Raw genomic sequence first — 15,472 nt, 5'->3', positions numbered from 1 at the left:
AAAAAAAAAAAAAAAAAAAAACCCTATTTAATGACATTTGAAAAAAAAAAAAAATCACCTGTTCAAAAAAAAAATCACTAAAATGCCTCAGTTTACCGTTCAAGTGACACTATTCGGTCGCTTGAACAGTGTTACTTCACAGTTTGTTGTTCTGCAAAGCTACCTCTCAGGCTTGGAATCACTTGACTTCTCTTTTAGAAGGGTATGAACAGGCCTCGGGACAACGATTGAATAGAGCTAAGACATCAATATTCTTTAGCCGCAATACAAGTGCGGAGGTGAGGGAGGCTTTAATCCAACTAGCAGGTATCCCTGAGGCTCAACGATATGATACGTATTTGGGGCTTCCTGCGTTGGTTGGTAAATCTCGTATTAGAGAATTCCAAAGCCTAACAGATAAAGTGCGAAAACGTGTCAATGATTGGAAGGTAAAATTTCTTTCCCAAGCTGGGAAAGAGGTATTGTTGAAGGCGGTGGTACAAGCTATTCCTACATACAGTATGAGTATTTTCTTGTTGCCGAAAACTTTATGTAAGGAACTTAATGGAATCATGCAGAAGTTCTGGTGGGGGCATAAGGAAAATGATAAAAAAATCCATTGGATGAGTTGGGATAAGATGGGAGCGTCGAAGGCACAAGGAGGGATGGGCTTCCGTGATATTACGAGCTTTAACAAGGCCATGCTGGCGAAGCAAGGCTGGCGTATATTGAAAAACCCGGATAGTTTGGTAGCAAGAATTTTAAGAGGCAAATATTATCATCATGGATCTTTTTTGGATGCAACTGTAGGAAGTAGGCCTTCTCTGGCATGGCGCAGTATTCTATCGACTATGGACCTGCTTAAGGCTGGTTTGATGTGGAGGGTGGGAGATGGTAAGTCAATCCGGGTTTTGGGGGAGCAGTGGATACCAATACCGTCAACCTTCAAAGTACAATCTCCTTGTCAAGGGTTACCTGCAGATGCTCGGGTGAGTGATTTGATAGATCCTGTCAGCCGTGGGTGGAACATAACTCTCATTCGAGACACTTTCTGGGAAGAAGAGGCGAAGGTAATTTGCAGTTTACCTCTAAGCAGATATAACCAGCAGGACCGAATGGTTTGGGGGAAAACAAAAAATGGGGATTTCTCGGTTCGTAGTGCTTATTTTTTGGAGAAGGAGAGGAATGGTTTAAAGAATGGGGAAGGGTCTAGTGCTCATGTCTGTAATGAAATATGGAAGAAAATATGGGCTTTGCTAGTACCGAATCCAACAAAGGTTTTTTTGTGGAGAGCTTGTAACAATATCTTACCCACTAAAGATAACCTGAGGAAAAGGGGTGTTGTGTCTGATGATATTTGTATGTTTTGTTGTTCAGAGAAGGAATCGATAGTTCATGTCCTATGGGAATGCCCAGCAGCTCAGGATGTCTGGGGGGTTAGTGGACGGTCATTACAGAAAATTTCATTTACAAGTCTTACCTTTCGGGATCTTCTTTTATTTTTGGTATCACGATGCAGTACAGAGGAGATGGCACTGGTTGGGGTTATTGCAAAAGGAATTTGGCACAGACGAAATACAGTAGTTCATGGGGGTGTTTTTTTGCATCCCAATGCCGTTGTTAGAGAAGCAGTGGTTTATTTACAACAGTACAATGATTCTTTGGAGAGAAGGGAGGAAATTGTGCATAGTGTTCCAATTCATAGATCTTTTCGTTGGAAGAACCCACCTGCTGGTTTTTTCAAAGCTAACTGGGATGTAGCTCTACGAAAGGAGTATAACTGGATGGGATGTGGGGTTGTTGTAAGAGATCATGAAGGTTTGGTTTGTGCAGCTCTTAGTAAGACAATGGATGGATGCCCAGACCCTACAACGGCGGAAGCTATGGGTGCTTTATGTGCGATGGAATTTTGTCGTGATTTGGGGTTACAAGACTTGATTCTGGAAGGGGATTCGAAGGTGGTAGTTATGGCTTTGAAGAATACTGGTCCTAATTGGTGTAGCTACGGGCAGGTGATCAATGATATTGTTGAAGTGGCCCATGGTTTTCGCAGTTGGACAGTTGAGCACGTGAGCAGGGAAGGCAATTATGCAGCTCATAAAATGGGTCAAAGGGCAGTCCAAGGAAACATAGAAGAAATATGGATGGAGGAAGTCCCTTGTTTTATTCAAGATGTAATTACATTAGAGCTTTTGGCTCTATCTGTTTAGAGTGTTTTTTACACTCTAGATTACTTTGTTATGTATGAATGAATGCAGATGTTATTATCAAAAAAAAAAAAAAAAAAAAGTACTACTACTACTACTACTACTACTACTACAAAAAAAAAAAAAAAAAAAAAAAAAGAAAAAGAAAAAGAAAAAAGGTTCAATGACATGGTTATTTTGGGCGTTTTTTTGCCAAAAACCCAAATGATTTAGCAACGCTTGAATAGGGGCACTTGGAGCACGCCTAAATATATAGCGACTGGAATTCAATTCTACAACGCTTTTTCAGTTAAAAAAGCCTAAAAAATGGGACATATGAGAAGGGGGCACTTGGCTTTGTTGAAGCACCCCCTTCCGGAAATCATGGGCGCCCTTTTTCCGAAAGGGGGCCCCCAATAATTAATATATAGGGAAAAACATTTTTCCCATATACCTTTTAATTGTGTTTTAATTTTTTTTTCTTGTTTGAAAAACCTTATAACAAATCCTATACAATCTCAAATCTCAATTGCTCCCAATAAATTACAATTCCTCACAAATTATACTATTCGGCGCGTGAATAGTGTTGCTTAAACAACAATATTATTCATGCAACACCCCAACCCGTTAGGGCTAGGTTTGTCACTTTTCCTTTTTTTTTTTTTTTTTTTTTTTTTAAAAAAAATATGTTGCAAAGATCTATAAGGTTTATTAGAGTACTTAATACAATTTTTTGGATAAATCATTACTATGAAATTATGCTAATACACTTATTAAAAATACACTAAAATATTATGACTTTAAAATCAATAATTTTGCCCTCATTTCAGCCTTCTATTCCAGCTTACTATTTACCTAAAAACAAAAAGTAAAATTGAATGAGCCAAAAGGGCCAAGTAAGTAAATCATCAACCATAAATAGTTGGGTTTAATTTGTTTTCATTTTTGTTTTCTTTTTGGAATCGTATCAAGCACAGTTATGACTCGTCAATTTACCATAACAATTACAATAAAGTCAAGTAAAAACATATCAAAAAATATAGGGAAAAATATAAAAAAGCCCCCTAAACTACCAGCCGTTTTCGATTTAGCCACATGATGTTTCAAAAGTGATAAAATAGCCCCTCAAACTACCAAACTTTTACATTTTGGCCACTCCGTTAGTCAAAATCGTTAGTCTGGACGGAAACTGCAAAACGACGCCGTTTTATTAAGGTAAGTTACAAAAATGCCCTTGTATGATTGATTTTTTTTTTTTTTTTTTTAAAGCAGGAGCAAAACGGCGCCGTTTTTGCTTAGGGTAATAGTTGTATATATTCTTTCAATCTTCATCGTCTCCTTCACGCAGCCCCTCGCACAGTGCCATCTGCCTGATCGGGATGATTTGTTTATGAACTTTAAAAACTTGTGCGTATCTGTGTCAGTGCGTGTGCGAGAGAGAGAGATGATTTGTTTATGAACTTTAAAAACTTGAAATTGAAGGAAGAAACAACTTGTCTATGTTCCTCTCAAAACTAAAATTGCTCAAAGCTACACTACTTTTCCTACATTTACACAAACCTAATAAATTCTCACAGCTACTATTTACATTGTAACTTGAAAAATTCAACAACCCCTCTCCACCAACTGTGCTCTCCAGCTCTTCCACACCGTTAACAATGGAATCTATGGCTGACCCACAAATTATATCGGCGTCACTTTCAATATCATCCATAATAATATTGTTTTCCTCACAACTTTTCCCTCTTAACGTGAACCAATTCTCACTCCATGTCTAACTGGGTATCCCTGAAAGTGACGACAACCATCTGAGCGTGCAGGAGCTGCGTGAAGGCAACAATCGGGGCTGAGTGAAGGAGACGATGAAGATTGAAAGAATATATACAATTATTTCCCTAAGCAAAAACGGCGCCGTTTTGCTCCTGCTTTAACCAAAAAAAAAAAACAAAAATCATACAAGGGCATTTTCGTAACTTACCTTAATAAAACGGCGTCGTTTTGCAGTTTCCGTCAAGACTAACGGTTTTGACTAACAGAGTGGCCAAAATGCAAAATTTTGGTAGTTTGGGGGGCTACTTTATCACTTTTGGAACATCAGGGGGCTAAATCGAAAACGGCTGGTAGTTTGGGGGGCTTTTTTATATTTTTCCCAAAAATATATATGCAAACCAGCCATAACAATATACATATGCATTTGTCTCATACCAGTCACATATGTATGCTGATGCGTTTGGCAATAAAACATCATAAATCATCAAAAGCAATTGTTTATAATCATTATCTCATAATATGGCTTATGTACAATGTTATTCTCGTGTACTAGGGTTGTGTAGCCTCTAGAGACCGTGGCCGTAGTCCTGCCCCTCCGCCAATTAACTCTAGGTGCACTTGGCATACTATTGATGGAATACCATCTTCTAACAGAGCCTCCTTCAGTGATTGCGCCTCCATCCAAGTATTGATACCAAACTCTGTTATTTCTGATTTCTTTTGGGGCGAAAAATACTCTCTTCTATACATGTATCCTTATTTTATAACTTTTTATCTTATTTCATGTACTTCTCCTGATACATCTTAGGGCAACATGTAGGACAGCTTGTCATTATTCTTATTTCTTATAATCATCATTTTCTCAAATTGAAAATTTTTTCAATATTAACTTGCTGTATTTAGAAAGCATTTTCATAAATAGACACTTTCTAAATAAATCTTCACATCCATAACATTTCATTTCAAAAGTTATTTAGAAATCTTAAATTCATGCAACAAAATAACTCCATAGTATGTAAATAAAATAATTATTCACAATTTGATACAAAAATGTATAAATAGCATTACATGAAATAATTGGAGGATTTACTTACCTCTAGGCTACATCTAAGAGCAGTCCTTTAACTTGCAAATTAATCACAATGAAAAGAAATCTAGTTGTTCCAGCTAACAACCACTTAATTAATAACAACTTAAAATTAACTCTGTTGAAATTAGCTAAAAAGAATCAAATATACAAGGAGTGGGTTTACCTCATATGAATTACCTTTTTCTCTCTCTCGATCACCGTTTCTCTCTCTCAATTTCTCTCACTCTCTCTCTTTCTCTCAAATTTTCTTTCTGTCTCCATATTTCTCTCTATCTCTATTTCTCTTTCTCCACAGTTCTCTCTCACCTTCTCTGCTCCTCCCTCACGAGCTCTCTCTCTTGCTCTCTGCCTCTCGCCCTCTCTCTCTCTCCCTCGTTCTATCTCTCTGGCCCTCTGTCTCTCTTGTTTGGTTAAGAGCAGAGGCTAATATTCCTAAATAGGCGTGAGGAGAGGAGGAGGTAAAAGACCAGAAGAAAAAGAAAAAGGGAACAGAGGATGCGTGAAAGAAGAAAACATGTGATTCGTGAAGGAGAGAGAGAAAAAGGAAAAAGGAAGAAAAAAAAAAAAAAAAAAAGATGAAAGGAAAAGAAGAAAATAATGGAAGTGGGAGACATAAGTGGGTTATGGGAGAAAGGAGAAAAGTTAAGGAAAAAAAAAAAAAAAAGTACAAAGGAAAAAAATAGGGGTGTCTGGATTGAGGTGTCAACCCGGTTGGTTGTAACCGGCCACCAACCGGTAGCCGGCCCTCCCGGTCCAATTACCGGTTTTTACATTTTAAGATAATCGGTTATATCGGTAACTGGATATATATATTGTTTGGTTGTAACTTAGGGGTATCTATTTTGGTTGTTGGTTTTGTTTAAATACTTGTTTTTATTGTTTTCTATGTTTTCTTTAGGTTTGTAGTTGTTGTAACTTGTAAAGAGGTATCACTTTTGGTTATTGCTTTGTTTACATACTTATTTTTATTATTTTCTTTGGGTTTGTAGTATTAAATATTTAGTGTTTAATCTCATAAGAATGAGATTTGTAGTTCATATATATATATGTAGATGTAGTTGTTTAATCTCATATGTTATGAAAGCTTTTAAAATGACTTTTTAGGGCACTTTTAAAATGTAATGAAGGCTTTTGAACAACCACAACAAAGCCTAGCTTTGTGGATCAAAAAAGCCTTAACTTTTTTTTTTTTAAAAAAAAATGGCCAAAAAGAGCTAAATTAAACCCAAAAGTAGGCCCAATATCCAAAATAGGCCCAAAATGCTCAAATTTTTGAAAACCTAGTTACCGGTCCGAATAACCATGTACTAACCGGTAACTGGTAGCCGATTATTGATTCCAGTTTTCTAAAGTCAATAATCGGGTACCCCAACTCTAGTTTTAGCTAATAACCGATAACTGGAATCGAGTTGACACCCCTAGACAAGTAAGGAAAGAGAGGGAAAAGAAGAAAAAGTTGCTTCGTGTGAATGATTTGGGTGCAGATTTTCTCAAAACTGACCCATCACTCTTAAATAATCAATCATCCGCTATTTTAATCATACTCTAAGTTGAGACTTAAATATTATACTTGCCTTATTAAATCATTATATCTCTTAAATCATCCAATAAATTAGCAGAACATAAAATCTCATAAAAATCAAGGCTTATGATGTAATAATCTCAAACCAATATTCTGACCTATAATATTCATGTAATCTCATAAATTCCTCATAAATAAATATTATTACCTAATATAAATATTAAAATAATCTTTATTATCAAAGTAATCTTTTTAAATGAGAGTTTTAAAATCTAGGGCGGTACAACTCGAACGACATTATTCAGTACAAAAGGTGTCGTTTGAACAGTGTTATTGTTCAAGAAACTCTATTTAAGCCCTAGAAGGTGTCGTTTGAACAATAACACCATTCTAATGACACTATTCACTAAAAAATGTGTCGTTTGAACAGTATTATTGTTGAAACAACACTAACTAATTTCTGAAAATTTGCCACTCGATTATAAGCTGAACACCACACACTAAAAAACACTGCAACTTCTCTCTCTAACCACACACTAAAACCTTAAAACTTATTATTATTATTATTATTATTAAAAGAAAATGAGGGGTTGGGCAGGCCATCCCATTTTTTTTGAAAATTAATTAATTTTTAAGAACACATTAAGTAATTTTTTTAAATCAAATTAATTAGTTTTCTAATATATATATATATATATATATATATATATATATATATATATATATATATATTTTAACAAAAAATTTAACAAAAAAAAAAAAAGAAAAATATTTAATTTTTGGGGTAATTATCATTTCCCCTCATGAACTACCACTCGATTATTATATACCCTTATCAACTACCAACTTTACATTACGACCGCATCAAACTACCATTTCGTTACTGTTGTGCAATTTTAATGTACTCACAAATGTACGAATCGTTTGCAATATAATGTTTTGCAAGTGCGAGGCCAAATCCACAGGGAATTGTGTTTCTGATGAACAATTTATTCATAAACTAATTTAATCCTAACCTAGTTCCAAAACAGCTTGATTTTTTATTTTGAAAATAAAAGAAAACATAAACTAAATAAAATAAAATAAAACAAAAGATAAATAGTAAGGTTTAAGAATCTACACTCACCGAATCGTAACAACATACTCCATGTTCATAAATATTAATTCAAAATTCTCACAAATTAAATCCTATGTATGTTTTACTATGCTTCTAAAAGTTAATCAAAACCATCTCATGTATCTATTCATTGCACAAATCACAGAAGGAATCCAATATCAATCAAATCATCAGATGTATCTGTAAATCACAAAAGATATCCGATTTTAATTGAAACACCAAAAGTATCCGTAGAACAAATCACAAGGGATATCCAATTTTTTAGGCAAATAAAACCAAGCAATCAATTATGTGAAATTATCTCAAATTACCAAGTGTATCCTTGAATCACAAAAAGATATTCAATAATCATTGCACACAATTGATAAAAAAAGTAAAACAATTGAAATATTAAACTCAATAAAATCGGAATAATAATAACTTACATGAAAGTAATGTTGTTCTTCATTGATGATGGTTCATCCTTAACCTTAGTTGAGAATTTAGCTTCACATGACTATGAAAACTAAAGTCTAACCTTAAAGAAAAACTAAACTAAAGAGAGAAAAGCTGTGGAATTTTGTTCTCCAAACTTGTCTGCTTTTTCTGGAATGCATAGAGGTATATTTATAGGCTTAGGAAAGCCCTAGAAGCCCTAATAAACTTAGATAATTCGAAAGTCAATCTCCTAATCCAAATAGGGGACTGAAAACCCACTCTGGCATGGAAAAGGAGTCTTGGCCGCATTCTGTCTGCTAGAGTGCGCTCGATCGCACTCGTGCCTATGTTCCTTCTTCTACGGTGCAGCGCTTGTGCACTGATGTTATCTTGTGGGCATGGGTGCGCTTGAGTGCATATGCGCTCGAACGCAGGATGGTGCGCTCGATCCTACTTTGAATGACTAATTTTTCAGCTTTCTTCCAAACTTTGCATTTTTCTCTTTAAAATTGGAGTTTTTCTTCAACAACTTACAAAACACTAAAAATACAAATTTAACACAAAACATTAGATTACGACACGGCTAAAAGATTAACCAATGTATATTAAGGGGTCCAAATGTGCAATATTTTGCACACATCAGTTACCAAAACCTCCTTTCGTCAATCAAGGTCGTTAAGTCGAATGGTCAACCCATCACATGAGCGTCACATGCTTTGAACGAGTATGCAATATTTTTTTTTTAGTAATTATCCTTTTCCCCCATGAACTACCACTCGATTACCATATACCCTCATCAACTACCAACTTTATGTGCACGTGATGGGTTGACCGTCCGACTTAACGACCTTGACTAACAGAAGGGAGATTTTGTTAACAAAATGGTAGTTTGATAGAGTCGTAATGTAAAGTTGGTAGTTAATATGGATATATGGTAATTGAGTGATAGTTCATGAGGGGAATAGATAATTATCCCTTAATTTTTAATGTCTCTTGCACTATTGAAATGACACCTTTTAAAAGGTGCGTTTGAACAATGCGTGTCACTAAATGAAACGTGACTTTTCACTGTTCAAATATCACTATTCAGCTAGGAGAAGTGCTAGAGAGCCAAACACTTGGAACCCAGAAAAATTTTCAAACTGACGTGGCAAACCGTGAGTGACAGATAGGGGAGAGAGAATTACATTTTTTAATTTTAAAAACTTTTGCCATGTCAATTTAAAATTTTTTCTGGGTTCAAGTGTTTGGCTCTCTAGCACTTCTTTTTTGCTACTGACATTTGAACATTGCATGTCATTAAATGAAATGTGGCATTTGATTTTTTTTTTTTTTTTTTTTTTAAAAAAAAAAAACCAAAACAAAATTAAAAAAAAAAAAAAAAAAAACTCTATTTAGTGACGTTGGAATTGTAAATGCCACCACCCAAGATTTCCAGACCCCATGTTTAGTGACCCATAACGTCACTAAATGAATAGTGACTTTTTTGGACAAAAAAACATCGGTATTCACTAGCCACTAAATGGTTTTCTTTTTTTTTTTTTTTTTTTTGGTAGTGTATAAGGAAATCTCAATTCATCAGGCCTTTTGATACAATCAAATAGAAAGCTCCATGGACTCCATATTCTAGGAGCCCAAACTAGGTGATGGAATAAATTCTCCTCTATCTATCATTGGTGGAGAACTCCTCGTTCTCCTTTGCAAAATTAGTTTGTAAAATTTTTTTACAAATTAGTTTTACTAAAAAAATTATGTTTTTTAGCATGTGAAAAACACATTTTTTTTTTTTTTTTTTTTAAAATAAAAAAAACATATGCTTATCATTTGCTTAAATAACACATATTATTGTTAAAGACGGAAATAATTTGTGTCTAAGGAAACTAATACTAAATTTTTTTTTTTAAAAAAAGAAAAAAATCAAGAAGAACATGGTACGTATGTCCAAGTAGGATATATTACTCGATGATTTTTATATAAAATCAATCTACATGAACTGTTTAGAAGAAAAATGATAGAGAGAAATATATATAAAGTCAGAAAATTGCATCAACAAATTGCCCATTATGCTTTCTTAATAAAGAAATTGATTTTGTAGAGTTTTATGCTTTGTGCTTTAAGAGTTTTTTGCACTGTTTTGTAAGAGCGTTATGCTTGTGATTTTTAATCAATGAAATCTTCAGATTTTCGTTCAAAAAAAAATATATATTAAAAAAATATTATTTAATTAATATTTAAATATATAAAAAATAAAAAAAATAAAAAAAGGCCTTACTTAAAATTTTCGCCTTAAACCTCAAAATATATTGGCGGCCCTGGATTTTGGTGTCAGCTCTAGAGATTGTACGTCAGAGAAGAGGAACTTTAGGATTAATCTATACAATTGAAATGTTCTTTTAAGTTTTTTTGGAAAAAAATGTAAAATTAGTCTTTATGGTTTATCTGATATACAATTAGATCTCAATAGTATCAAAATGAACTCAAAGTCCCTAGGTATAAAAAATAAAAAGAAACAATTTACTTCATACAGCTAAATTTCGTCTATTGACTTAACAGATTTCGTTAGTGTGGCATTTATTTAAATGTGACACGTGGTACAATTTTATTAATTCTAATGTGTCACACTATCGAAATTTGTTAAGATAATTGACGAAATTTGTGTGCAAATACTAAATTATTTTTTTGACATACCACATAGACATCTGAGTTTATTTTAATACCTCAAAAAATAAATTATAAATCAAATAAATTACGGGACTGATTTTATATTTTTCCCAATATTTTTAAACATGGTACGTACTAATTTCCAAACGAGTTGCTGAAGCCTGTAACGCTTGGGTCACATTAAGACATGGTTTGGCCCATACATACCAAAACCCCTCCGACATATTCTATGGTGTCGGTGCTGATCAATCAAGCATGCATGGCAATTTTGTACTTTCACATATTTGGCATTTTCTGTAAAATCCTTATACGTACCATTAAAAAGTGCTAATTGATTACAAGAAGTTTCATTATTTAACCCTCTTAAACTACCACCTCAATGATAATTTACCCCTCAAATTATCAATTGCGATAATTTACTCTTAAAACTACCAAAACAATGACAATGTATTCCAAATTTTAACAAAATAATGAAATTACCCTTACTAAAATAAAAACAAAAATACTAAAATTTAATTTTTTTTTTCAAATTTTAAGGGTATTTTTTTCTTATTAAAAATTCTATAGAAGTAATTTCATCATTTTGCTAGCATTTGGGGGTACATTGTCATTGCTCTGATAGTTTGGGGGGATAAATTGTCATAATTGATAGTTTGAGAGGTAGATTGTCATTGGGGTAGTAGTTTGAGGGGGTTAAGTGGACTTTACTTCCGAAATTTGTAATAGACTTATAATAAAAACTGTAATACAATAATAATATTATTTGAGTATTGTTATTTTATGTAAAATCTATTTAGAAGACTATAAAATTGGTATAATTTTTCTCTTATTGTCCCAAAAGCTTAAGCCAATAAGAAGAGGTAAATTTCACTTGGACCTTTTGCTCTGGTACCATATTAAATTATTAATTGTCCCAAAAGTTTAAACTCATAAAAAGAGGTAAATTTAACTACTTAATCATTAATTTAACACAAAAAATCTGGAAATTTAATATGCAGATGAAAAAAAATATTTGTGTCTCCTGCCATATTAACTCATCCAATTCTTTAGCTTTACATACGCATGAAAAGCTAAAAGATTGAGCATCTTCCTTTTTGTCTCCACTTTTCCCTTTTCACCTTTGTGGTGGTTGGGTTCTTAATACGGGTCCTCATTGGTTTCTTATGGCTCTAAAAGAAAGTTTGCTTTTAAAATTATGGTTGGATTTTGAATTATTTTTTATTAAATTTTGATTTAATGATAATTTTAAAAGTCGTATTATTTTAAAAAAAATAAAAAAGACAAAAGTCTTTATTCTAGCATTATTTAACCGGTAAATACTCTAAGAGCAAAAGAAATAAAATATTCTAACAACAATGAGATACAAATTTTACAATTGGCCCGAGAAACTAAATGTGCACGGTAGAAACAACTACAACACATCTGAACCAACTCCGTTTTCATTAATGATAGTTTTTGAAACTGATGATCCATTTCTTTTTTCCTAATAAAAAATGATAGGAGTGAGTGACCAACTGTAGTTACTCGACCTGGATGTGTAGTACTAATCTACTGAGAATTGCTCATGAAGAACTTAGACGGCGAATAACCGTAGGCGCTTCCTCTTAACCAATTAAGCTATTGCCTGACATAGTTCCCACCAAATATAAGTACGATTAAAGTTTTTCCTTTTGAATTGGGGGGGAGGGGGGGGCAATTCTTTTGTCCCTCCTTGTGTGTACCTAATCATTAGACTGTCTGAAGACCACTGACCGCTACTACTGGTGGTAAAATCGAAGATCCATTTGATTTGGAGTAATTAACCCTTAAAAAGAAAGAGAGTACAAATTTAGTAATTTATATCTTCAAACAAACATAAGAGACGAAAACCACCCCAAAAAACAAAGAAACCGACAAAAGGTTTTCACTTATTCCTTCTGATAATTCAGTACAAAGGAAACTCGACCTGCCCGTACACTCATTTACTGCCCCAACCAACCTCTAGTTTAAACAAACCTAGTCTATTAATTTGCTGCCCCAACTGCCCTCTACCAATCTTCTTCTCACTGTGCCTTTGCAAGAGGTGGGATGCTCTGTTCATGTCTGAAGAAGTTATCAGGGTCAACTTTTGTCTTCACGCTCACCAATCTGTTGAAGTTATCCTTGAAATACTTGCTGCCCCAAACACTTGCATCTCCCGCGCTGCCGTTGTTGTTCATCCCCAAATCAAGATCCCTGTAATTCACGTATGCTGTCCTTGGCAGTGTTGAGACATATGGAGCCATGTAGTTGTAGAGGTTCCTAATCCAATCCATATGCGGCTTTGCCTGTTATAATATAAATTAATTTACCATTGTATCAGAGTAGATAACTTCAAGTTAAACATTATTTTTGGCATTTATCTCACATTTTAATTAAATATTATAGATGTCGAAGCTTACGAAGTGTGTTAGAATATAAATTAAAAAAAAAAAATCTCATGAACTTCCATCACTTTTCCTCTTAAAATATATATATATATATATATATATATATATATATATATATAATGTATCAGACTTTCAGTTTTTATTTTTTTTCATTTCACTCATCGGGTTAGGATTTGAGGTTAAATCGGACAGCAATGAGTTATATGATCTTTGTACCCCTGAAAATTTTATAAAAATTTCAAATTTAGTCTTAATTAAAAATAAAAATTAATTCTTTTTTAGATAAAAATAGAAAATAAAATCAAACTTGACCCGTGGATTTCTGTCCCACGGATCTTGGTCGTGTCTCAACTATTTTTTTTAAAAAACAAAACCTAGAGTATTTTGATCTTTTTAAGGATCTCTGTTAAAATTTAAGAGAAAATCTTAATGTATGGGTGACCTTACAAAAAAATTAAAAATTTTATATCCTAAATTAAAAGGTTTTAAACTTTATAAAATAATTGCAAAAATAAAATTTGTCCTAAATTAAATACCCTTTATATTAGAGATAAGTATACAGTTACCTTGTCCGTATCTCCATCTTTCCACAAACTAAGGTACTGGATTTTGAATAAGGTTCCATTTCTGTGAGGAAAAGGAATTGCAGACTCTGGAATCTTGCTCATCATACCACCATATGGATTGAACACCATCAAAGGGCTATCTTCTTCCATTAGCCTTTCCCACAGCCCCTCCAGCGCCGTCTCTGGTATGGGTTCTTTCACAAAGTCTGATTTTGCTTTGAAATAGTTCTTGAATGTCGACTTCCCTTTGAGCAGAACTTCCGGCGGAGTTCCGCTTGGGAACCCGGCGATATAAAGCACGGCTTTGATCCAGCTTGTTTCTGTGCAATCTTCTTTCGTCAAACCCAGCTCCGGGAAGCTTTCTTGCATGACTTGAAGGAGCTTGTCGGCGCCACCAAGAAACAGAGCATTGTACGAAGTTGTTACAGTTCTTCCACCTTTGGCTCCGGCTCCGGCGCCGGCGCTTGCCGGTTGGAGGATGACTCTTATGAAGAGATTCTCGTCGAGCTTGTCGGCAACCTGCTGCCATTTATAGAGGGTCTTTGTTGCGCCTTGTTCTAAGGTTTTGGTAACGGTAAAAACTGTCACGGTTGGGGGAACAGAGACCAGCTTTATCTTCCACCAAAGAATGATTCCGAAGCTTCCTCCTCCACCGCCTCTAATTGCCCAAAAGTGATCTTCTCCCATGGCTTCCCGGTCTAGAATTCTGCCATTAACGTCGACAATCCGAGCATCGACAACATTGTCGGCTCCAAGGCCGTATTTTCTCATCAAGGGTCCGTACGCGCCTCCGGTAATGTGCCCACCGACGCCTAAGCTGGTGCAGAGGCCGGCCGGGAAGCCATGTGTTTGGCTTTTCTCAGAGACTCTGTAGTAAACTTCACCAATTGTTGCGCCGGCCTGAACCCAAGCAGTGTTGTCTTGTAAATCAACGTTTATGGATCGAAGCTTGGCAAGATCAATAACAATGAAAGGCGATTCGATTTGGGAAACGTAAGAGAGCCCTTCATAGTCGTGGCCTCCGCTTCGGACTCTGAGGTGTATTCGGAGCTGCTTGGAACAAATCACCGACGCTTGGACGTGGGATTCATGCACCGGCAAGAAGATGAACTCTGGCTTCGGCGCTGAAGGGACCAAGTATCTGAGATTTTGTGCAGAGGATTCAAGAACAGTGGAAAAGGAAGAATTGTTTTGGGTGAAAAAGGCTGTGGCAAGTGGAATGGAAATATTTTGAGAATTAACAGAGAGGCATTGGATGAATTGTTCTTGAATAGTTGAAGCTGAAGCTGCGAATGAAGCTGACAGCAGGAGTATCAAAAGTACAGGGGACAAGGAAGAGGGTAGAGACGCCATGGTTTTGGTGCTGAGGAATCAGAGTGACAGAGCACTCTTATTTATGGAGTTGGGTGTATCCGTGATGGCAACGTGGAGTTGAGGTAATGCAAACGTCAAAGGCTGTTACTGTTGGGATCATTTGGGTCAAGGCTCTTTGTTGTAATCACAAGACCATGTTGGATCTTGGATCTTCATTTGGACCACTTATTTTTGGAATTCAATCTAGATTTGCTACTTTAGAGACACGTTTTTCCTTGATTTCCAATGTTAATGTTGTTTTTTACGCTCATTTTATATTAATTGATGTGACGTATTTTAAATGATTTCTTATGTAAATGTTAGTTACTTTAGGCTATGATTGTTTCAATTGAATAAAAAGTTTTTTTTTTTTTTTTTGGGTATTTATTATGACAGAAAATCT

General features: G+C 34.7%; 1 protein-coding gene across 1 annotated transcript; it reads right to left on the bottom strand.

Moving 5' to 3' along the window:
* Nucleotides 1–12,559: 12,559 nt before the first annotated feature.
* Nucleotides 12,560–15,195, bottom strand: LOC132172621 (monolignol oxidoreductase AtBBE-like 13). The gene is made up of 2 exons (XM_059584155.2): nt 13,717–15,195; nt 12,560–13,048 (listed from the first exon to the last, which is right to left on the bottom strand). Exons 1-2 carry the CDS (start codon nt 15,067–15,069, stop codon nt 12,785–12,787), a joined length of 1,617 nt encoding a protein of 538 aa, XP_059440138.2. The 5' UTR covers nt 15,070–15,195; the 3' UTR covers nt 12,560–12,784.
* Nucleotides 15,196–15,472: the final 277 nt, after the last annotated feature.

This window comes from Corylus avellana, chromosome 1, assembly GCF_965113065.1.
Source record: "Corylus avellana chromosome 1, dhCorAvel1.hap1.2, whole genome shotgun sequence".
NCBI classification, from domain to species: Eukaryota; Viridiplantae; Streptophyta; class Magnoliopsida; order Fagales; family Betulaceae; genus Corylus; species Corylus avellana.
The sequence above is the reverse complement of the archived record's forward strand: the minus strand, read 5'-3'. Positions and strand labels throughout refer to the sequence as shown.